Below are 23,526 nucleotides of genomic sequence, written 5' to 3'. Positions count from 1 at the left end.
TTTTTAAAATACACAAAGTGAACACAGCCTGCAGGCCAGCTGACCTTGTTGAGTTTGCACCATCATAGTTCTCAACAAGAATCTGTAATATTTTTCCTTTTAGATAATTAAAACACAATTTGTCAAGTAGTAGACCTTGACCGCATAAATAAATTCCACTGATGGAGAGAAAGTGTTTTCAATGCAGCTTGGATGTTTGCACGAACCACAGAGTAATGGTCTGATCAATGGTCTTCCACAAAAGATGGAAGATGTCTGAAACAGCCATTGTTAGCTGCCTTACAGCCCTGCAGATAGTCTTACCCTGAATGCCTCTTGTGTGTGTTTGTATTCCTGTGTGAAAATGAAGAGATCTGCTTGGCAAACATCCCCCCCTCCCCCCCACTCATTCTTCTTTCTTATTAGAATTGATCTTGACAAGTATTGAAAATGATTTCATTCTGTATTGAACTGTACCCGTTGAGTAATACCCACTTTTTCTTTACGTTTATAAACTTGGAATAAGAATGATGAACCGGATTTAGAAAACATTGAAAGGACATTTAACATTGAACATATTTCCAGCCAACCAGTGAAAATAGAAGTATTCCGTTCCTACTTCTGCTAAACTGTTGATCTAAAGCAGGGGTGTCAAACTCAAATACACAGTGGGCCAAAATTAAAAAATCGGTACTAGTCGAGGGCCGGACTGGTTAAATGTTTATTGCAAAACGTATTGCAATGAACTTATTGCACATATTAAAGCTGGAACTAACAAAGCTTAAATTATTGCCTATAAAAACAAAATTAAACATTAAATAATCAATTGCATTCATTTCTTATGATTACATTTTTCCACAGGCCAACAACATCTTCAAAAAGAAAATTCCCCTCAAAGAAAAAAGCAAACATGCCCTGTTGTTTCAAGAAACAAAGTGCAGAAGGAAACATCCATGTAAACTCAGTGTGCTGCTCTGTGATGCTAGTTCAGATACTTGCCGTCTCATCTAGGGTGCAAGTTCATCAATGTTTGGGCTCAGGCTCTGAGCTGAGGAAACCCTCAGGATGAAGCGAAGGTGTGCGTGCAATATACCGGCGGGTATCTAATAGTAATTAAAAATTATCCTGCGGGCCGAAATTAAATCCACCAAGGGCCTGATTTGGCCCCCGGGCCTTGAGTTTGACACATGTGATCTAAAGACATCTACCGATTTAAGAGAAGTGAACTACCCATGAATTGCCAATACAAAACTTGCTTTCAATTAATTCCCAGCACTATCCCTTGCAAAGGAGACAAAGCAAATGTTGTGTGTGTTTCCTTAATAGGAGGCAACGTGCCAACAATCCCAGATAAAGTAGAACAAAGAGGACCCTTTGAACATTAGAGCCTCAACCATGAGTCGGACATTCAATCTGAAATGAGATGTTACAAGGTTAATTGTTGCACAAAGTAATAAACAACTGGGATCTTTAAAGACCGAAAGGGATTTGGAGTTTGGGTAAGTCGTTACAAACCAAGGTGACACAAAAGATAAACACTTGAATTCAACTTTTTTGGCTAGCAGTGACAGCAGGACTTTTGTCATTCATTGTTGCATCCCAGTGGAGAAGATGTCTGATACACTTGAGAATTCAGGTAGGTGACTGCCAGGCTAGTTGCTACTCTTAAGGGAATCATTAGTGGCTTCAACTTAATGCAAGTGGAAACAGGGCGCTAGTGGAGACTAATGATACATGAATTGTAATTCCTTGCTGTTAATGCTGTAGCGCTGGACTTGAAAGACATAGACTTCTAACAAATGTCTTCTCCTGTCATGCAGAATGTACTTTTAAATGAACAGCTGTGGGCGGTACGTGATGTCGTGATGTAACGGTTAAAGTGGTCATGTTTCTGCTACTGAGGTACGGGGCATTGCTGGATGAAAACTCTGAATGCATGGTTATTACTGTGTATAATTAGAACGCCTTGGGCATATTTCTGAGTGCAACATTATCCTGTCATCTCATGGAGTCTATACAATGATTTTTTTCAGCAAAATGGCCACATGTGTCTGTTGATTGCAATGATAGAATATAACAGTATGAGTTGAGGGAAGCAATTACAGTTATCCATGTGAAAACATTTCACACCTGCACAGTAAACCTGAGCAGGTGTCGAATGAATATGGATGTCAAATTCCAATTTAATTGTCAATGTATGAATGTAAAAGGGATCAAGCAGCTAATTTAGGTGATATTAAGGAATTGATCTGCAATTAGCCACTTTGATAGGACTGAACCAACAAGAAGCCAGCTGCATTCCCCTATAAGGCATTCAATCTCCCCAACATGCATGCAGCAGTGAGAACATGTCATACATGTCATCATTCTTAGTAAACATAAGTCCCCGGCATTATGATCTTTATCATTGCTTTTACAAATATTAGGAATAACCAAAGAAATACCCTCACTTACTACTGTTTCCTTCGTAATGCTTCTTTGTGTCTATTCATGTAACGTGAACCTGTGTAATGCAAGTATATTAATATATTATTTTCAAATGCTTTATTTATTTATTTTTAGCTCAGAAGCTTTTGGTATTACCTTAAAAACAGTATGCCATGATATGATGGCGCCATCTTATTGGAAGTTCATGCAAATAAGCCAAATGCCTATTATTGATCAACCATAAAGTAGCTGCCTAATTTAATATAAATAGGTCATTCATGGCTCTTTCACATCACCCAGAGTTACAGAGATGAGGCAGGCGAATCAAACTCCACTTCATTGCTTCATACCTGCAGCGTTCCAACACAACTGCCTGCAGCTGCTAAAGGGTATCATCATAGCATGAGACTGAGCAAGACCCACAGGACTTCCACATTATTGCAGACATTTGAAAGGCCATATTACCGTACACTTCAGCATTCATTGAAAATATTCTGTCTTACCAGTGTCATTCTAAAACGACTCATGTCATCTAATGGTCCGAGCCAGAGGCAGCAATACTTTTGAATGAATCAATTAAAAGCTGTTTCTAACCACCTTGAATCAAGACACACTTGTGAAAAATGACTGTGGATCATTGCAGCTGATAGTTTCAAATACTGCAAAGCACACAGTTACATATTCAAGGCCTTCCACATGCCAAATACAAGGTCATGTTTTTATCTTCACAAATGTTTATTTCTTCAATGGAAATTGAGGTTTTTGCACTTGATGTTGTGCAAATGATCTGTGTTTGCAAAATAAATGTCTCTTTCTAAGGGGATGAAGTGAAACATAACATTGTTGTTGTAGATGCTGTCAAACTCTTGATCTGCATTGGCAATTATACGAATAGAAACATCAGTTGTAAAAAGGTATCAACCTTTGAAAATGTACTTTATTCTCATTTTCTTTTTTATAATTTTTCTCTCAAGTTATTTTTGAATAAAACTGCATGTTGCAAGGTTCACTTTAGATGTATTATTTAACTTTCATTTAACTCATTGAAAACTACAGAGTCAGTTCCTACACACACAGATTTGTATAATAGTTACCAATGTTAGACAGGCAAACTGGAACTGTAAGTGCCTAACAGTCCTCATCCAAGTGGTTTCACTGAGTGAACAGCTTACATGTTGCTTCCCAAAGGCAATGAATGGTACTATGAGTAGCTAGTAGGCTATTTGTCCAATTTTTATTTTTGCTTCAAGGCATTGATTTCCCTTTATGCTCAAGCGTAAAGACATGCTGCAGAGTGAAGCCTTTCATCCAGGTAGTGATACAGGTATTTCCTCATGCCATGCCTCAGCGCTATTTGTCACACAGTAACAAGCTTGGAAGTAAAGTTGCCTACGGGTTGAAAGGGAGCTTTTATCTGTTCAAGCATTCAGCCATCCCAGTTTATGTCACTTTGACAAATTGTGCATGGGTGCATGTCTACGTGTGGTTCGGTTTCATGGTGGTATTGGTCACTATGCATCCAGCTTGCAGACAATTATCTAACTGTTGCTGACCTGGCAATGACGTACGTATGGTGTCCAGGTGGCTGGCTGAGCATGCCAGGTGTGTTTACAGTTTCTGTCCTGCAACAACATTACATTACAACACATCTGGCTTTGTGCCTTGTGTGTGACAGTCTAACCAAACAGGTTATGCTGTCAATGGGACAGTTTACAACCTCAAACATGCAGTGTATATTTGGAAGCCAAACACAATTAGGAGATGTGCATTATGCTCATCTATATATACTGGCTTTTATATGTGAATCATTCAAACCATACATAATTTAAAATCACCGGCATTGCAGAGACTTCTAAATAATATTTGAATCAAACCGTTTTATCTTTATTTAGTTTTAGATTAGAATACACTCATATTACTGACACCAACAAAGAACTAAACCCAACATTTAACAGCTGTTTCCACCACCATATAAGATGTTTGAGAGCAGTATGTAACTTTGCAACGCTAGAAAACTCATGTGTGAGTTGACAATACTAAAAATATTCAAATGTCTGCATATAGAACAAATGAACAAAGAGATGTCAGACATTTAGATTTTAGAGTCGGGCAACACGCACTGCAAGCTCTGTAGAACAAGTGAAAAGTGTAAAGGGTGAAATTAAGGTCTCGTCACTGAAATCTGGATGAATTGCTTTATACAATAATGATGAACTAATGCGCTCTAATCCCAAAGTTTAATTTCTTATAAATGTTTGAAATAGTATAAATATCACTAATGAGTAAATCATGAAAAGGATTACACCTAAATGATAAAGGTTATCTTCCCAACAATCATAAAGTCAGCCTCTTTATATAGACAGGTAGACTTTCCTTATGTTTACAGCAAGTATTCCAAAGACATAGTATAGGGAATATGGCACCTGTAAACATTAACCAAAGAGCAAATGTGTTGTTCAACTTCTAAGACATATACAGGACTGTCTCAGAAAATTAGAATATTGTGATAAAGTTCTTTATTTTCTGTAATGCAATTTAAAAAAACAAAAATGTCATACATTCTGGATTCATTACAAATCAACTGAAATATTGCAAGCCTTTTATTATTTTAATATTGCTGATTATGGCATACAGCTTAAGAAAACTCAAAAATCCTATCTCAAAAAATTAGAATAGTTCCTCATACCAAGTAAAAAAAAAAGATTTATAACAGCAAAACACAATCAAACATTTGAAAATGTCCATTAATGCACTCAGTACTTGGTTGGGAATCCTTTTGCACGGATTACTGCATCAATGCGGCGTGGCATGGAGGCAATCAGCCTGTGGCATTGCTGAGGTGTTATGGATGCCCAGGATGCTTCAATAGCGGCCTTTAGCTCATTAGCATTGTTGGGTCTGGTGTCTTTCAGCTTCTTCTTCACAATACCCCACATATTCTCTATGGGGTTCAGGTCAGGGGAATTTGCAGGCCAATCGAGGACAGTAATGCCATGGTCAGTACACCAGTTACTGGTGGTTTTGGCACTGTGGGCAGGTGCCAGATCATGCTGGAAAATGAATTCCTCATCTCCATAGAGCTTTTCAGCAGACGGAAGCATGTAGTGCTCTAAAATCTCTTGGTACACAGCTGCATTTACTCTGGGCTTGATGAAACACAGTGGACCAACACCAGCAGCTGACATGGCTCCCCAAACCATCGCTGACTGTGGGAACTTCACACTGGATTTCAAGCAACTTGGATTTTGCTCCTCTCCAGCCTTTCTCCAGACTCTGGCGCCTTGACTTCCAAATGAAATACAAAACTTGCTTTCGTCTGAAAAGAGGACTTTGGACCACTGTGCAACTGTCCAGTGCTTCTTTTCCTTAGCCCAAGTCAGACGCCTCTTCCGTTGTCTTGAGTTCAGAAGTGGCTTGACCATGGGAATACGGCTATTGTAGCCCATTTCCCGGACACGTCTGTGAACAGTGACTTTTGATACCTGGACTCCAGCTTCAGTCCACTGTCTTTGAAGCTCCCCCAAATTCTGGAAGCGACTCTTCTTCACAATGCTGTTAAGGCTGCGGTCATCTCTCTTGGTTGTGCAGCGTTTCCTGCCACATTTCCCCCTTCCAACAGACTTTTTGTGGATGTGCTTTGAAACTGCACTCTGTGAACAGCTTGCTCTTTGAGAAATTTCTTTTTGTGTCTTACCCTCCTGATGGAGGGTGTCAATGACGGTCCTCTGGACAGCAGTCAGATCAGCAGTCTTCCCCATACTTGTGATTTAGTTTACTGAACCAAGCTGAGTGTTTTTCAAGGCTCAGGAAACCCTTGCAGGTGTTTCGAGTTAATTAGACGATTCAAGTGATTCGTTGAACACCCTACTAGTATACTTTTTCATGATATTCTAATATTTAGAGATAGGATATTTGAGTTTTCTTAAGCTGTATGCCATAATCAGCAATATTAAAATAATAAAAGGCTTGCAATATTTCAGTTGATTTGTAATGAATCCAGAATGTATGACATTTTTGTTTTTTTAATTGCATTACAGAAAATAAAGAACTTTATCACAATATTCTAATTTTCTGAGACAGTCCTGTAATATAAGATTTTTCCGCTTGTCTACCTCAAATCATTTTTTACTTTGAACGATCCCCCAAACCTCACCTTTTAAGTTTTGAAGACCAATCTGAAGACTGCCTCCGGTACTATTAGATTTAGGAACAGGAAATGTGTATTAGGGACATCTGTCACTACGCTGTTCTAATGGCTTCTTGTCACCCCTGTGTGTACGGACAATACGTCTCAAAGTGAAGCAGGTGTTCCTTGCAGCAGCCATCACTGCCTCTTAAGGTGATGTGTCATCAGCCAAGCAGTGCCATCAAAAAAATCCCCCTCCACTCACCTACCACCTCTCGTGTCTTCTGTTCTATTTGGCAAGGGCCCTGAAAAACAATCATCGCGGCCATGCACCACTGCTTCCCATTATCAGTCTCATTCACCCGCATTTGTCTTTGCGTTTGCTTTCCTACCCTCCGTGTTTTTTTCCGTCTCATCTCCCTTTAATTGTCTCCTTTTGTCCCTCCCATTGTTTTGTTATAGCTGCGTTCGGCTTTTTCTTTCTTGTTCATCGCGTCTTGCTCTTTCTTCCTGTATCTCATTATTGCTCGTTCTTTCTTTCCCTCTCCTTCTTTACACCTCGTTCTTTTCTCCATGTGGCAAAAATGCACACTCTTTTAAGTCCAAGTCCAATCTTCATTACTCGACTCCTTCAATGTATACGCTAATAACCCATTCAACTCAACTCGCTTAATCTGTGTTTACCCAACACGCACGCACACACGCACACACACACACACACACACACACGTGCACACGCACACGCACACGCGCAAACCCTCCCATAATCTATAATTGAATCCCCCTCACACCCAAGAGAGACGCTTTTTTTTAACATCACAGCTCTTCTTTACATAAACACATACACACAGTCACACTGCCTTGCTCCAGCCCCATGCACCATGCCTATATTGTTGTAACAGTAATTCCACTCTTTCTTTCAGGCTCACATTTAATTAGCTGGACAGGCACCACGCTGTGTGACTTGTGTGTCTTGACAAAGATAGTGGAGACTGGGGCAGTTGGAAAAGGAGGTTAAGGCACCAGTTGCCACATGCCTCTGAAAGGACAACGCAACGCTGCACGCTAGCTTTGGCTCAGCTTGAGTGGAAATATTGTCTGAAGAGAACACATCAGCTTGCACAGAAACTATTGTCATCCTTATCACGCTTGTTTTCACTCTCAAACAATAGAAGCAAAGACTGAACATGGAGCTATTTATGGGGAAAGTGTAATGGGGGTTGTGCCTTTGGCAATGTACACTCAATTGCCAGTTAACACCTTGCTTAAACTAATGTAGTCTAATAATACAGCCTTCCAATTTAGCATCCGGTCTGTTTGATATTGTGTCTTTCAAAGGCCAAGGAGATTTGGAGAGAGGATTGCTGGTGTTGTTATAGTGTGTAGTGTTACAGAAAGCGTTAGCTAAAAGATTGTCAATGTCACGGCTGAATGTTTAGCGGATTTCAACAATTGGAATGAGTCCGTACCCTCTCATGACACTTTCAAAAAAACGTTCTCCTTGAGCGAGACTAGGTTATAAACAATGACAAACGGACCGGATTAAGGGGAAGTAGATAAAAACCATTTTATTTCTCTGTAGGGTCCTTTCCATAATATTGTCAGAGACTTACTACAACAATGTAAGCCCGTCAGTGGCAAAGAAAACAAGTACTATTTGTGGAAATTGCCCAACAAGATTACATTCTGAAAATATCGTCTCGGTTGAAAAATACTGAAGTCACCCTAGATACAGTAAATATAGCTTTGTATAAATCCCAGATACACTTACAGAGAGTGTCTCTATACTGAAGTCACAGGACCAGAACACAAACAGTAGGGAGTTGGAGCTGTAAAGGTTTCTGGGATGTGACAAAATATGATTTATATGCTCCAGATTTAATTAAAATGATTGACCTTTGCGTAATATTAAAACAACCCACTTCTCGCATAGAACAAATAAATCTCATAGTTTTAGTACTGTTGACCCAAACAGAGCAAAGAGGCCATAAAACAAGCAGAGCTGCACCTTGGTACAGGAGAGAATGATAATTAGGTCACCACTGACCTACTTACTGTGGCCCTGCTCAACATAAAGCACTGCTTAAGGACGTTTTAGTTTGTTATCGTGTAGTGAATTGATCTGTCTGTCCGTGACGCTCTGCTGGGTATTCAGGCTAGTCGAGACTATCTTGGTCCACGATCATTGATCCACCCCCCATCAGAAGATCTCAGGCCTTGTTGGATATGATTATGCTACATGACACCCTCCCCTCCTCCATCTGACTGGAAAAAGCACCATTTAAATGTGTATCTGTGTGCGTGTGCGCTTGCAACTTTTTCATTATCTGTGTGTTTCTTTTTGTAAATGTTAATGTGCACTCTTGCCTGCTTTATCGGCCTGCGGCGGGAAAGAAAGCTTGTTTACAAGATGCTTTTGTTGGCTTAGACTGAGCTTCTCTCCCCACAGATGAATGTTCTACACCCTCTATGATCATTAAACTGTGATCAATAAACTTCTTTTTAAAGACTAACACAATGTGAATGTAGCACACTCGTTCCATCTTAAGTGTGCATTTGTTGTACACACACACACATTTCATTTCACTTTAGTTTCCGAATGTCGTGACTCACTCAAATCTGGTGAATCACAATGTAAATAAAGCTTTCAATGGGATAATGACTTGGCAAACAAAAGTAGATCCAGATCTTTAGAAAAACAAACCTCGTGCCATGTTATGATAAGGTTCATCCTAAGGTGCTTTAGTTTCTAATGTCCCTAAACTTTGAGTCTACATGAAGCATCTTTAGATATATTTAAAGCATATTCTCTTTTTTTCTCTTGTAGGTGAAGTCGGTGAAGACGGGATCTGTATTCTGGGCTATTGGCTGTTGTCTCTCATACTTCTATATGGTGAGTGATTTCAACTTGTATTGCCATTTTACCATTTATAAATATATGACTCGTTTATGTGATTTGTGTTTATTTTTGCTTTTGTTTATGTTTCACTGCTGTGCAACAAAACCACCCTTGTGGAACTGAAACAGGGATTGTCTGCCTGAGCCACTGTTTTTTCTTTTTTTTACCTTTTCAATGAATTGTTGTTCTCAGCTTTTATCCAGAAATAAAAAAGCTTGGTATAAAAAAGCTGCAACGTCATAAACATCTGTTCACCATAAGCAACAAGGGATTTGGAGTTATTCGTTTTCAGTAAAAATGCCTTGTCACTTTCACCAGACTTCTTCCCTACTCTGAAATGAATGCCATGCAAGTGTCTCTGGTAAACTAGAGTTAAAAAGCATGTTTCTCCAAACAATCCAACTTTATATTTATTAAGAGCTAGTTTCAAATTCTTTATAATTAACTGTGCTTCCGTGACGGTAGTATTGGGGGGTGGGGAGAGGGTTTCTCTGTCCAGAAAGCACATGGCAAGGATTGTAAAAATAGGAGGAGCGACTCTTGTCTGCATTATTTATGATTTCAGGCAGAAACCCATCAGGAGATTGATGAGAGAGTTGAGATAAAAAGACGATCCGTGCGCATTGCCTCAGCGCCAGATTGTTTGCGTGTCTGAGGGAGCCCGAGTGCCAATGAAAACCTCCAGCTTCTTGCTCATTCCAGGCGTAATCTCAGTGGCCGGCTTCCAGACAGATATCAAATAAAACAGATTACCGAAATCCAGTTTTATCGATCACACTGGGCCACAGAGCGCGAGGGGCGTGGAGAGGAGGTGGGAGATATAGGAGTGGTGGAAAGATGAATAGAATTGGAGACAAAACAGAAAATGGAGAAAAGGCACAGACAAAAGGATAAAGAGAGGTGTGGAAAGATAAGGGGGGACAGGATATGGTGGACAGAGAGATGGGAAGAAATGATAAGGAGATGGGATGCGTAACTTCCTCACTTGCAATGGGAACATTAAGTCTCCATGCTTCATTCTCCTTAATACCACTTCCTCTCCCTGACACCCTCTCTCTCCCTTCCTCTGTGATTTGATGTTTCTCTGAACTGTACCTGCAGCCCACCCACTGAAGCAGATGAGTCCTCTGGCAGTGAGCAGCAAACTAGTCTTGTATGTCTCCATCTTAAACGCCTCCACTGTCCCCTTTGGTCCCACACACCAAGCACTGCATCCACTTGTTGACCCGTCCTTTCTTTATCACCTTACACCCTCATTTTAATCAGGATGAAGCCAAGGCTACCTTTCTTGTTAGGAATTAATTGAATGTGACACTTGTAAAGCAGATATGGAGACAGAGAGGGACAGATCCCCCTGCCTGAATATTAGCACTGTCAGCAGGGACAGAGGGGGACAAGATTAAGACAGGGATCCAGCACAGTAGAACCTCACTGATGGACAGAAGCCACAGGAACCATTCGGGCAGCTGCACAGCATCCTCCTTTCATCCCTCCAGGGGTGAGGGTGGAGTGAGGGGTAAACAGAGGACAGAGCAAAAGCAGATGCACTGCACTCATTCCCAAAGCTTTGGCTTACTTTCCTCTCTAAAGCCTTCAAAGTCCCCTCGAGCAGAAAACCTGTAACACCAAAAGCTCCTTTGCTTAATGAAGTATTGATTAAATGCCCAGAACAGAAGACTCCTGTGGTGATTAAAAAGATGTCCCTTTGTTTAAAAATGTAAAATATTTCTTTAACTTTGTTGTGCTTAGCTGAAAGTACAGCGAGAAAGATCTCCTAGCATGGCTGTTGACTTTAAGGTCCTACGTTCTTGACAGATTTATCCCCAATTATAAAACGGACAAGTCAAATCAAGCAATCTGATTGGTTCTTAGCCGTGATATACTGAGCGTATACCATAGGTAGAATTGTAAGTTACTTTTCACAACAAGTCAGTATCCCTCCGCGTCTGAGAAAAACCGTATACCGTTGGGCTGAAAAGCAAACTGCCTGCAGTTTGCTTTTCATACTGGAACAAGAAAGCAGCGGAGAAGTAACGGGGCAGAAACCCTCCTTTTTGACGCAGCGGTCCAGACATAGACATCAAACGGCAAAACATATTCAGTGTGCAGTTCCTTTGGCATTAGGGCAGGGATATCTAGATACTTTTGAAGGTTTAACATAATGAATTGTGCTACTTTTAAAGCAAGCAACGATGTTTTCAAATCTGTAATCAAAGAGGTCCGCAAAAACGCTATCGACCAATCAGATTGCTTGATTTGACTTGTCAGTTTTATAAATATATTTAAATTTCTTCCGTTACGAAACAAACTTACAAAGCATAAAATGGAAACATTTAAGATTAACTTTGACCTCCGGGGGGGTCTTACTATAGTATGTAGGAGTGAATTGAGCAGTTCCTATCTCCAGAAAAAAAAGCACCTAAACTACGACATGCAGAGCTACGTGAAGAGCAGGTAGACCAACTGGAAAAGTAGCACCATTCAAAAGCTTTCTGATGCGGGTCTTGAAACAAAGCAGAGAAATTATGACCGTTAGTGGCCACAGGTGCGAAAGCTCTCTCCAGAGCTACTGGAAGCCCAATCTCGGGGACCGGAGAAAGTGGAGCAATATTCTCGCCACGCCAAGCAACAGCCTCGAACAACCTCAACCTATACAAGTGACCACGTAAGCCATGCTACTGATGCTGGACAGTTTTTCAGTGGCTGCACAATAAACAGCAACATACACATTAATGTAAATAAACAGCCAAATAATGGATCAACGCTCTCTGTCTAATATGTTCGCTTGCTGTTAGTGTTGTTGCATAGCAACCACCTTGCACTATGTTTTGTGCAGAAGACAACGGAGGGACTATTTTATTTTGAACATCATTATTTACTAATAAAAACTATTTAAATTAGAGTGTGTATTTTTCTTTCATATTGCCACACTTGGTAACCGTTGTATAAAAGCAATAGCTCACTTCAGGCCTTGATATATTCTCATTATATCAGAGCTAAGGGGGTTGTCGACCCTCCGCTTCGCGCCGGGCTCCTGATCAGCCTGTCGATGTTCTTTTCCCCATAATGACCGCGTCGCAGCACATTATCCCTTACTTAACCCCTCCTGACAATCGGAGCGCAAATCTGATCTGAAATCGGAAAATCGGTTAGTATTAGAGTTCCGAAGTGAGCAGGAAACTGGCCTATTCCCAAGAAGCTATCACTACCAGACTTGTATGTAGAATACATACACACAGGGTAGTAAGCTTTTTGTTCATCCTGTATCATTAAGGGTCTTTTATTCTCAATGTCATCTTAAAGTGGTTCTAATGATCCAGAGAGTCACTGTTGGTGTTGGGTAAGCGCACAAGAATAAATCGCATGAGGCTTCAAACACTTGCAGACGCACGCACGCACACACACACACACACACACACACACACACACACACACACACACACACACACACACACACACACACACACACACACACACACACACACACACACACACACACACACACACACACACACACACACACACACACACCACACTCTCGAGCAGAGTAAAACCCTTCTTCCTGTTGCATGCTGTGTTCTCTATATCGTCTTCAGAGTGGCCTTGCGGTCATCAGATAAGCCCTGTTTGAAATACAGAGTGATAACGACTAAAAGACGTTGCCCCAAACATTTTCGAAATCCTGCCCTCAGCTGATGGCCTGTGGCTCGGGCAAAGGCCTGGCAGTTTGAGCCATCATTTGAAATAGTGCTTGTTCTTGCACACTCACACACAGCCTTGCTTTTCTGTCTTGAGCACTCTTCTCTGTGTAGTCCTGTAAAATGTCCAGATGGCAGGTTTTTCTTTTGGTTGATTGTGCTGGCATGATCCGAAAACTGGAGGTAAATCTGCTCTCAGGTTGCATTGTAGAGTTTCCTGAATCAAAGATACCGTTGCCATATCACGGTACATATTGATATCTGACTTTAAAAACGTGTAAATTGCATGCTAACACGCTGAACTGAGAAGGGTAACATAAAGTTGGGCAAAAAAGTATTTAGTCAGCCACCAATTGTGCAAGTTCTCCCACTTAATAAGATGAGAGGCCTGTAATTTTCATCCTAGGTATACCTCAACTATGAGAGACAAAATGAGAAAAAAAAAATCCAGAAAATCACATTGTCTGATGTTTAAAGAATTTATTTGCAAATTATGGTGGAAAATAAGTATTTGGTCAATAACAAACAAACAAGATTTCTGGCTCTCACAGACCTGTAACTTCTTCTTTAAGAGCCTCCTCTGTCCTCCACTTGCTAACTGTATTAATGGCACCTGTTTGAACTCGTTATCAGTATAAAAGACAGCTGTCCAAAACCTCAAACAGTCACACTCCAAACTCCACTATGGCCAAAACCAAAGAGCTGTCAAAGGACACCAGAAACAAAATTGTAGACCTGCACCAGGCTGGGAAACATCATGCTTTGGGGCTGTTTTTCTGCAAAGGGACCAGGACGACTGATCCGTGTAAAGGAAAGAATGAATGGGGCCATGTATCGTGAGATTTTGAGTGACAACCTCCTTCCATCAGCAAGGGCATTGAAGATGAAACGTGGCTGGGTCTTTCAGCATGACAATGATCCCAAACACACCGCCCGGGCAACAAAGGAGTGGCTTCGTAAGAAGCATTTCAAGGTCATGGAGTGGCCTAGCCAGTCTCCAGATCTCAACCCCATAGAAAATCTTTGGAGGGAGTTGAAAGTCTGTGTTGCAGAAAAAGTTTGACCTCTGTCATTGCCAACAAAGGGTATATAACAAAGTATTGAGATGAACTTTTGTTATTGACCAAATATTTATTGTCCACCATCTTTTGCAAAATTCTTTAAAAATCAGACAATGTGATTTTCTGGATTTTTTTCCTTCTCATTTTGTCTCTCATAGTTGAGGTATACCTAGGATGAAAATTACAGGCCTCTCATCTTTTTAAGTGGGAGAACTTGCACAATTGGTGGCTGACTAAATACTTTTTTGCCCCACTGTAAATATGAACATGTATGCAATATTAATGTGAACATTCTACTATGTTAATCTTAAGTTATAGCACCACTGTGCTTTTGATATGTTCAAGCTGCTGCTAAATACAATGCATCACAAAAAGAAATGTACACATTTTCTCAACTAAAGCCATATTTTGACCGCTATCATACACATTTGGTAAGTGAGCTATTTTAAAACCCATGACAAGCGCGGTTTTATTTTTCCTAAACCCTTGGAAATAGTAACCATGGGAATATTTTCGATCACTATCTTTCATTTCTCCACCATGGCATTAAACCTCTAAACCCAGTTATACCCCAAGGGAAAACAAGCCTTACATGTAATGTTGACTCTAAGTCAATAATGCCCCTTAATGACGCCAGAGTCTAACTCAGAGGGATCAATATTTTGAAAACATTTGGTTGGCATGGTTTTTGTGACATGGAGTCCATCTTGTCTTTGTGCCTGCAGCCAGTTTTGATCAAATGCAGAAGAAGAGGGGGTTGAACTGCAGTTTCCTCTTTCCTCTTTCTGTATCATACATACTCACTAAAAATGGAAAAGTGTTATGGTTTTGCATCCACAGTGGCGCCGCACTCTGCGTTTCCACTTTTCTATTTGTAATCAGCTCCAAGTCAGTCAGCTACAAAGACTGGATCAGTCTGTTAGTCTGTAGTTCAAGTCATTTCTGGTTTTCATTGGAGACACTGTCCCCATGTCACTAATTGGCTGTCACCATCTGAGAGAAAAGACGCTAACCACTGCCAAAATGTAATTGCTTCCAGTCGTTCAGCATGGAACTGATTTAGACTGCAGGAGAGTTATGAATGCTCCTCATCGTACTGAGCAGGTGCAATGTGGCTCTTTCTGGCAAGCTGTTGTGAATAAAGGATCAAATGTTGCTCTCATGCAAACCCTTTTCCTGTGTAATGCATGCTCTGCTGTCTCTCCCTCTTTCTCGGTTGCACTTTCTAATGCTTTACAACTTTTCCCTTTGTCTTTCTTTCTCTATCTCAACAACCCTTTTCTAAGCTCTCCTCTGTGCCAGTCTAGTGCTCTCACACTTACCTTTTTGCTGGTACTTGAAAACTTGTCAATTATTTTTTTTGTAGAGCTCTATAACAGTCCGAAACCCAGCGTTGTGATATTTAGCGTTGCTCAAAAACAGTTTAGGTATCATTTTAGCCGAGCCTATAACGGTGCATCCAGCATGAAAAGTAAGATTGCATTTTTATAGATTCTTTATATGTCAGGTTTTAATAAGTGTGTGCAGAAGCAGTACAATGGCTGCTCTTGGATAATGCTATTCAAGGCCTTTTCATTATTTTCTTTTTTGCAGGGTTCACTTGTGTTTTATATCCGTACTTACTCTCTATTTGATTAGAATGATGTTTGAGAATGGAATTCATTAGAACTTTTGAATTGAGCTTCACTTATCTTAGCAGATGCATAAAAGTGATTCATAACATAAGCCAGTCCTCACCCATTCACACACTTGCACATTATAAGGTGCCACCCACTTATCAGGAGTGATGAACATTGACACACACACCCACTGAGGTTCAGTATCTTGCCCAAGAACACTTCGACATGTACCAACCTTCTGTTAAGTGTAGGATCCTCGGCCACAGCTGCACGGAAAAAAAATACGTGTTACAAAGACTTTTTGATTTCCTTCACCAACAATTTCAACATATTGTAGCAGCGCTGTGATAACCGTTTATTTTCAGGTCTGCTTTCAGTTTTGAGGTTTCCAGGCAAACCTGTCATTTTTCCTGCAAAGCTGATACAGGGGGTCCGCGGGTTCTTAAAAAGTATTAAAAGTTGATAAATCCATTAAGCGAAAATGAAGGCTATTAAAAAGTATTAAACGGCATTTTCCAAAGTATTACATTTTGTAGCTTGTTTTCAATAAGTATATAGATTGTCCAAAGAGGTTGTATTCTACAGTGTGCCTGAATGTAATCATTGCGTAGGTGTGTAGTGTGACTCTGTGTAGTTTATTTATGGCATCCCGTTGGATTTGGACATCACCTGAACAGGACATCGCACGCTCACTGCTTGATAGCGCGGGAAGGTCCGTTTACGCCAGTTGTTAAAAAAAATCGTTATGGGGAAATGCAAGTTTGCGTCCAAATGGTTGGAAGATAAGGAGGAAGGACAATCAATACTGTGTAAAGTAAATGTGAGGTGAAGTGTGTCGCCGATGTAACCGGTTAAAACTCCAAGTGGCGATGAGGTCTTAAAATGTATGGAAAGGGTCTTCAAAAAGCTCTTACATTCGACTTCAGGATTCCTGCATATACCCTGTGATAAGTAACCGAATAACACGAAAGCCTCCACTCAGCTTGGTGACCTTGTTTGAAATAAATAAATGAAGAATGTTTGATCATATGAAATTCAGCAGTCCGACTGACATTAATATTTGAATGTGTGTGTTCCAGGTGTCCGCATGGGGAGGTTATGTGTTCATTATCAACCTGATTCCTCTGCACGTGTTTGTGCTGATGCTGATGCAACGCTACAGCAAAAGAGTCTACATCGGTAAGCTACACCCGCACACACATTAACTTGAAGTACTTGATGTCTAAAGCACCCCCACAAACTGTTGTTGAAATTGAAACTGACAGTCTTTTCAGATCCTCTTCCATTAGAATAGAATTGTATGCAATAAACAGAACAAAAACCACCAGTCCTTCAGTTGTGTTTCCCAGCATCGTTGCCTCAGCATTTGACCCTGAAACGAGCTCAAATGCTTGCGCTCATCTTTCACAACCGTAAGCGTTCCATCATCTTAGTTCAGACATCCACACACCCACACACCACTTAACAGTAAACGCAGCCACCTGCTACCTGATCTATATGTTTTATTGTGTGCAAATACGAGAGGCAGAACGCTGGTGAAGAGGGTAGGCTTATTATTCCAGCGAACATCCCAGTGTCACAGCACAGCACCAACCAGCCTTGGCACATTGTGTGTTGGCTCAGATAACCACCACACATTCGTCCTCAGCTTGAATACGAGCTCGCGACAGGCACTTCTGTTGGGATCAAGAAAAAAACCATGGTGTAAAGTATATTTTTCACATGATTATATGTTTTATCTATTGTAACTGCAAATCGTGGTCCTTAAGAGGTTTGAAAATAAATGACGGTCTCTCCACAGTGAGATGGTTTTGACCTACCTCTGCTCCAGCTCCAAACTGTTATTCAGCCATGACATTGCACTTGGCGGTGCGGCGCTGTTATATGAAGTGGAAAACATCCCTTCTTTGTTCCTCAAAGATGTCTGCCGCATAAATATCATCCTGCAACTTCATGCACCTTTTGGTAGCTAATGAGAGATGGAGAAATATGTCGACACGAGGTGATGGAAAAGAAATTAGGTCCTTATGCACGTCTCACATTGCTCACCTTCTCTCCTCTTTTACATATTTCAGCTCCCCTCTTTAGAGCCAGGTGTCTCTCTCACTAAGAGGGAACGTGAAAAAAAGAAAAGAAATCCCGGTTTAATAAAATGCCTCACGGTCTATGTTCCCTCACATTTCATCTCTCCCTGTCTTGAGTCAATAGCAGATGTGTGAGTAAGAGTTAGCTGAGGGCGACCACAACTTCTTCAAAAACCAGGCTCACTCTTCAGGAGGAGTATGAAATCTTAATTAAGATGGTGCGTCTGCGAATCGGTTCCCCCCCCCAGCTACAAAGGTGGGAGTCGCACTGTTCTCAGCACCGTCGTCACACTCCAGGCCTCCCGTCACACCGCACAGAGCACAGTAAATGACATTAGATTAGGTATTTTGTATTTACTCACTCAAGAGTAAGGCCGTGGAAATCAATAGACTTGAAATACTTCTGTTGAGGTTGATTTCCCTTAGAAGCATCCAAACTGGAGTAGTGGAACAAAATGGAAGGTTTATAGTGCAGTACGTTATTTTGATTGCTTTATTTCTCATTTTGTCTCTTCTGTATTTACAGCTTATAGCACTTTCTACATTGTGGGTCTCGTCCTGTCGATGCAGATCCCCTTTGTGGGCTTCCAGCCAATCAGGACCAGCGAGCACATGGCTGCTGCCGGTAAGTCTCACTCTCTCTCCTTCCAGAGCAGCTGATCCGGCGTTTCTTCTTAGATGAAGAAGTTCACTTCTGGAAAGTTTGAAGATGAGTGTCGTTCAGAGTGCACTGATGATGTCAGCGGTTCTTGGAAAATATCACTGCCTTATTTTTTCCAAGTTATGACTCAATAATACCTTTATCACCAAATGTCAGAGCTTCTCACAAGTAAGACACATAGCAGCCATCAACTTTACTGTTATTTTCATCCTCGTCCTCCTGTATCCTACCATCTAGTGTGTGATTACAGTCACACATATTTTCCTCTGGAGTTGGAGGGTATTTATTTGATCTCACTAAATGCTGCATTTTCAGAAAAACAGTTTACCATACTAACTTTATTAGATAATATGTTGCTGTTTACAACTTGATCTGCTGCCCATGCCTGGCAAATACAATCTATTCATTCAGGTTTGATGGCATATTTTTATTTTCTAAAAGATAGAGTTGTTTCAATGCTTACCTTGAATAACATCAAACATGTTTTGACATCATATGGAACAATCCTATTCCAAGTTACATAAGTTTCTGAACTGACTGAAGTCTTTATCCAAGGACACGTAATCACAATACAGAGATTGTATTCATGTTCACTTCTTCCAACTCTCCTGCTGTATGGTGCAACACAAGAGAGAGGTTAAGGCTGACTGCTGTAGCTCTCGTTTTAAAGGTGTGACTTTACATAAGCCACTAGCTTGTTATCTAAAGCACCTCACACTACCATGGATGCACACACTTTAAGATTGTTTGGCTGCAGCGGGCTTTGAATCCCCTAGTGCTGACAGTGTTAGTCATACTCTCTGTGGAGAACAAACACAAGACCTCCTCAGAATATATTTACCAAATAGAAATAAGTAAGCCGCTTCACATGCCACCCATATGGGTTTAGCACTTTAAGTACTTTTCATTTTTGGCTTGTGCTTAGTTTATTAAAGCTTGTTCAGTTTCGCCACTCAACAGTGGGCCCATCTGCTGCCTGGCGGCACGAGTGGGTGCGTTTTGTATGTGCATGATTTGTGTGTTTATTTACATCCAGATTGTGAGAGGACTCGTTGGCAGCTTTAGGACGCCAAGCAGCACCTTTTTGGAGAATTCTCTTAACACTGCAGCAGGCTGACGATGAAGTGTCCCTGTTTCCTGGTGTTTGTACAACACAAACCGCATCACGAGAGGCACTTAAAGAATGCACCATCAAAATCTCCTCTGCCTCTCTCACTTTTCAGCTCCCTGCTCTCTTTGAGTGTTTTTTTATGTCATTTGGGTAGCAGCTGCTCGGAACATCTGGTTGTAGCATCCAGGGAGCACAGTGGGAGACAGGAAGAGAGTGACAGAGCCGTGGAACTGTCCATAGCGCTGAGAATGTCACTCCCTGAGGCGGGGGGAGAGGGGGGGGGGGGGAAGAGAGACTGACAAACGTGTTAGCACCACCCGGCTCTCCAGGAGACAGGCAGCACTTTAACCTTAGAAATGGGTGAGACCTCCTGTGGGTGGTGTTAGCGGATGAGTGAGGCGATTTCGTGATGTTTTGTCATAGAATGGGAGGTGACGAAAGAAGAGGAAACCGGACTCTTTTAAATGTTTTATATCGAATTCACCAGACAAGCAGAGAAATGTTCTGGAGGAATTGGCTCCGAGAAAGTGTCAGAGCAAAGGAACAAAGTGTAACCAAAGGGGCATCTGAAAAAAAAGCAAGGCGAGGGAAAGAGAAGAGCTTATTCACACAATCTGTCTCATGCATTTGAAATATGTTGTCCCGCAGTATATTTGCCTTTCACATCTGCATGAACTGCCAAAGGGGCTTTTCCAAACTGCTTTGTAGAGGATTCTGCCAAACTGACAGCAACACTTCTGATCCACGTAAACCTGCTCCCTGGGGGTGGGGGGGGGGGCTGTGCTATATAAATAAATAAAGATTGAGCTTCTTCTTGTACGTTTGCTCATTCTTTTGTTTCTGTGTGCGTCTTCTTCTCAGGTGTGTTTGCACTTCTCCAAGCCTATGCCTTTCTGCAGTACCTGAAAGACAGGCTGACCCGACAGGAGTTCCAGACGCTCTTCCTCCTCGGAGTGTCTCTTGCCGCCGGCGTGGTCTTCCTCACCGTCATCTATCTCACTTACACAGGTCTGTATGTTGTCACACGCTGTCACACTTCATATCGTAGACCATCTCATTTGCTGTATTTGTTGGCCTTGCCTTGTAAGTAGAGCAGAAATAATGTGTCACTCAACAACATGTTAATCTGCTCGTAACAATCATTAAAGTGAATTATGTACTAAAAATATCAAATAATTAAGGTTTCAGCCTAGCAACTTGAGTGTTTGCTGCTTTCTTGTTTTGTGTCATACATTGTTTTCAGGTTAGTCTGACAAAACAGGCAAATGAAAGAAACATTCTTGTCCAATTTTGAATTCAAATGAAGTCAATAGGTTTATGTATACAAGTGATAATTATTAGTTGGAGCCCTCTTTGGAAGCGATTAATAATGGTTGCAACCAATAAACAAAGCAGCCAATCCATCAAGGTTAGAGAATACAAAAGGAACGAATCAATCCTTTATTAATGAATGCTGAACCCCAGAATGTTTTTCATTAACTATAATGTCTTTATAGTTTACCTGGCTGTGTGCTTTCAGTGAATATTTCCATGTAACCGGCCTGCCCAGTCCAGAGAATAAAACATTTGAGTCTCCCAAATGTAGCCAGAACATTTATGTCACACGAGGAAATTAAACAAAATGGCGATGAGCAGATAATCTTTCATGATACGTCAAGCTACTGTCAACAAATGAATGTGTGTCTCACTCCCTGGCTTTATTTCCTGCTAAATATTATTGCGAAGATAGCTCATCGTGATATAATATCTCATTTTAATGATCGTTTTATTGGCTAAACAAATAGTGAGTTTTTTTATTTTGAGCTCTGTCTTTTTATTCTTACAAATGGAAGCAGTTATCATTGATTTGGCTGCGATTGTATGGACCAATAGCATTTTGTGCAAGGATCAGTTGACTAGATTTAATGATGCTGATCCAGATCTGGGATATCAGCCATTTCAAATTGTGTTTTCCTTATTTAGCCAGAAGTTACAGTATGTTTATACACTATCCCCCATTGGTCTGACCGGCAGGCCTCCCCAGTGGGCCGCTAATCAGTGTTTGGTTCGTCAGAAAATGAAACCCGGAAGGCACACGATAAGCAAATATAAACAGATAGGGATGCTGCAGCCTCGCAAGTTGTAGGGCTGTGGAGCAGTAGTGGAAGATAGTGCTCTTTCGAGGGCCTTTTTCTGGAGTTGAATGTTGTTTTTGACTGGCCTGGTTGAACCCCGATGCGCACAGCAAGCCAGTTGAACTTTGCCCTCAATGTTTTCTCCATTATTTTCAGCTCGGCCTGCGTTTGTGGCCACAAGGTTAGAGACCTTTCAAATGTTGCCTCCTTGCTATTTATTGATTCTATTAGTCTCCTGATGAAGTGTTCAGATTCAAGTTGACATGATATACCATCTTATGGTTCTTTAAACACTAGATTTGCTCTCCCTATCTACAGTAGTGGTTCATTAGCTCAGACTGGTCCCAGGAAAGCTAATATGTGAAGGAACAAGAGCGCTCTCGTATCCTCTTAGGCTGTGTATGCACACGTTTTCTGCAGTCTGTAATGAGCCTAAATAAAGCATGTGGCTTTTTTTTAACCCAACATGAGAAATATTTTTTCTCACCTTGATTAAAGCAGCAGATTATTTACTAGCCTTAAACAGCTATCTGACATTCTGTCACTCCAGATGATGTGAAAGCCAGGCCTTTTGTGCAAAACGATGGTGTCACATTACATCTATGGTTATATTTGGCGTCCTCAGATATTCCGCCTGCCTGCTTTAGAGCTCATTGGCCACTCATGCGTACGCAGAAGTCTCGTGAGAGATCCTGGACGTCTGGTAACCGCTGTGATGTGTCAGCCATCTGAATTGAGCAGTGGGAGTCAGTGACTGTTTGGGGATATGCCAGTTTCCTAGTGAAGCTGTGCATGTGATTCTCTGGTCTGCTAGACTTTTTCATCTCTTAAAAGTCTCTGCATCTCAGTAGCCTGGTGGGTTTCCTCAGTATATTGAACTCGGAGCCAAGTATTGATTGCTTAAATCAGTGTCATCCTTTAAAAAAGCTCTCAAAATATATTCCCATTTCATTTTTATTACTTTTTCATGCCTGCTTCGGTTCTGACATCTTATTTAAAGAGTGTTTTCTGATGGTAGTGGTGCTTATTTCATCATAAATGCTTAAGAAAGGATCTCTCCAGAGAGCTTCAAAGGACAGGATACAGCTACATGTTGGTGCAAACCTGCCACAAAATGTGTAATATGAGGCTCAGGCTTTTGTTTATGTTGGCGTCTGTGCGCACATGTGAGTGTGTGTGAGAGCCCCTAGGCAACAGTTCAGAGCTGAAATATATTCCACATCAAAGCCTTACCAAAATAAGACATTTGTATGTGCACGTAAAATGCCCTGTGCGGTCTAATTTGCAGCTTAAATGGTTTCTGTTACATTTATAAACAAGTCCATTTCAGTAATTAAGTACCATCAATAGAATACATTTAAAGCATTGACATGTTCTGTATCAGGGTTCTCTTGGCAGTAAAGGTTGGTTGATACAGAGCCGTTGCTTGGCTATATAGGTTGTTTGTAAAAAAAACAATTTTCTCTGGTAATTTCAATCAGATTAGTGTATAAGCGATGACAGGATGTAAATCGTGCTGCCTTGCTCGTACATGTGTATCTTCTTGCATCTACACATAAATAACAGATTAAAAGACCACATTTTTACTGCAGTGTGATGCAGGGGTGCATTTCAACTTTTAAATAAATAAAAAGTAAGGGTATTTCCTCCCTTACTTTACCTTTTATTATTGATTATTTTTGTCATTATAAGAGAAATTAGTAAGATCGCAAACCAAGTTCAAGCTGCGCATTCCCACAATATACAC

General features: G+C 40.9%; 1 protein-coding gene across 1 annotated transcript in view; it reads left to right on the top strand.

Annotated features, from left to right (window-relative positions):
- Positions 1–23,526, top strand: part of LOC307023272 (dolichyl-diphosphooligosaccharide--protein glycosyltransferase subunit STT3B) — a 35,799-nt gene that overhangs the window by 710 nt on the left and 11,563 nt on the right. Inside the window, exons 2-5 of the mRNA XM_079656446.1 lie at positions 9,360–9,425; positions 16,889–16,988; positions 18,420–18,518; positions 20,527–20,673. Coding sequence (XP_079512572.1) covers positions 9,360–9,425; positions 16,889–16,988; positions 18,420–18,518; positions 20,527–20,673 — 412 coding nt within the window. The remainder of the gene's footprint in view (positions 1–9,359; positions 9,426–16,888; positions 16,989–18,419; positions 18,519–20,526; positions 20,674–23,526) is intronic.

Source organism: Notothenia rossii (assembly GCF_949606895.1).
Source record: "Notothenia rossii genome assembly, chromosome: 10".
Lineage (NCBI taxonomy): Eukaryota > Metazoa > Chordata > Actinopteri > Perciformes > Nototheniidae > Notothenia > Notothenia rossii.
This window is presented reverse-complemented; position numbering and strand designations above follow the sequence as displayed.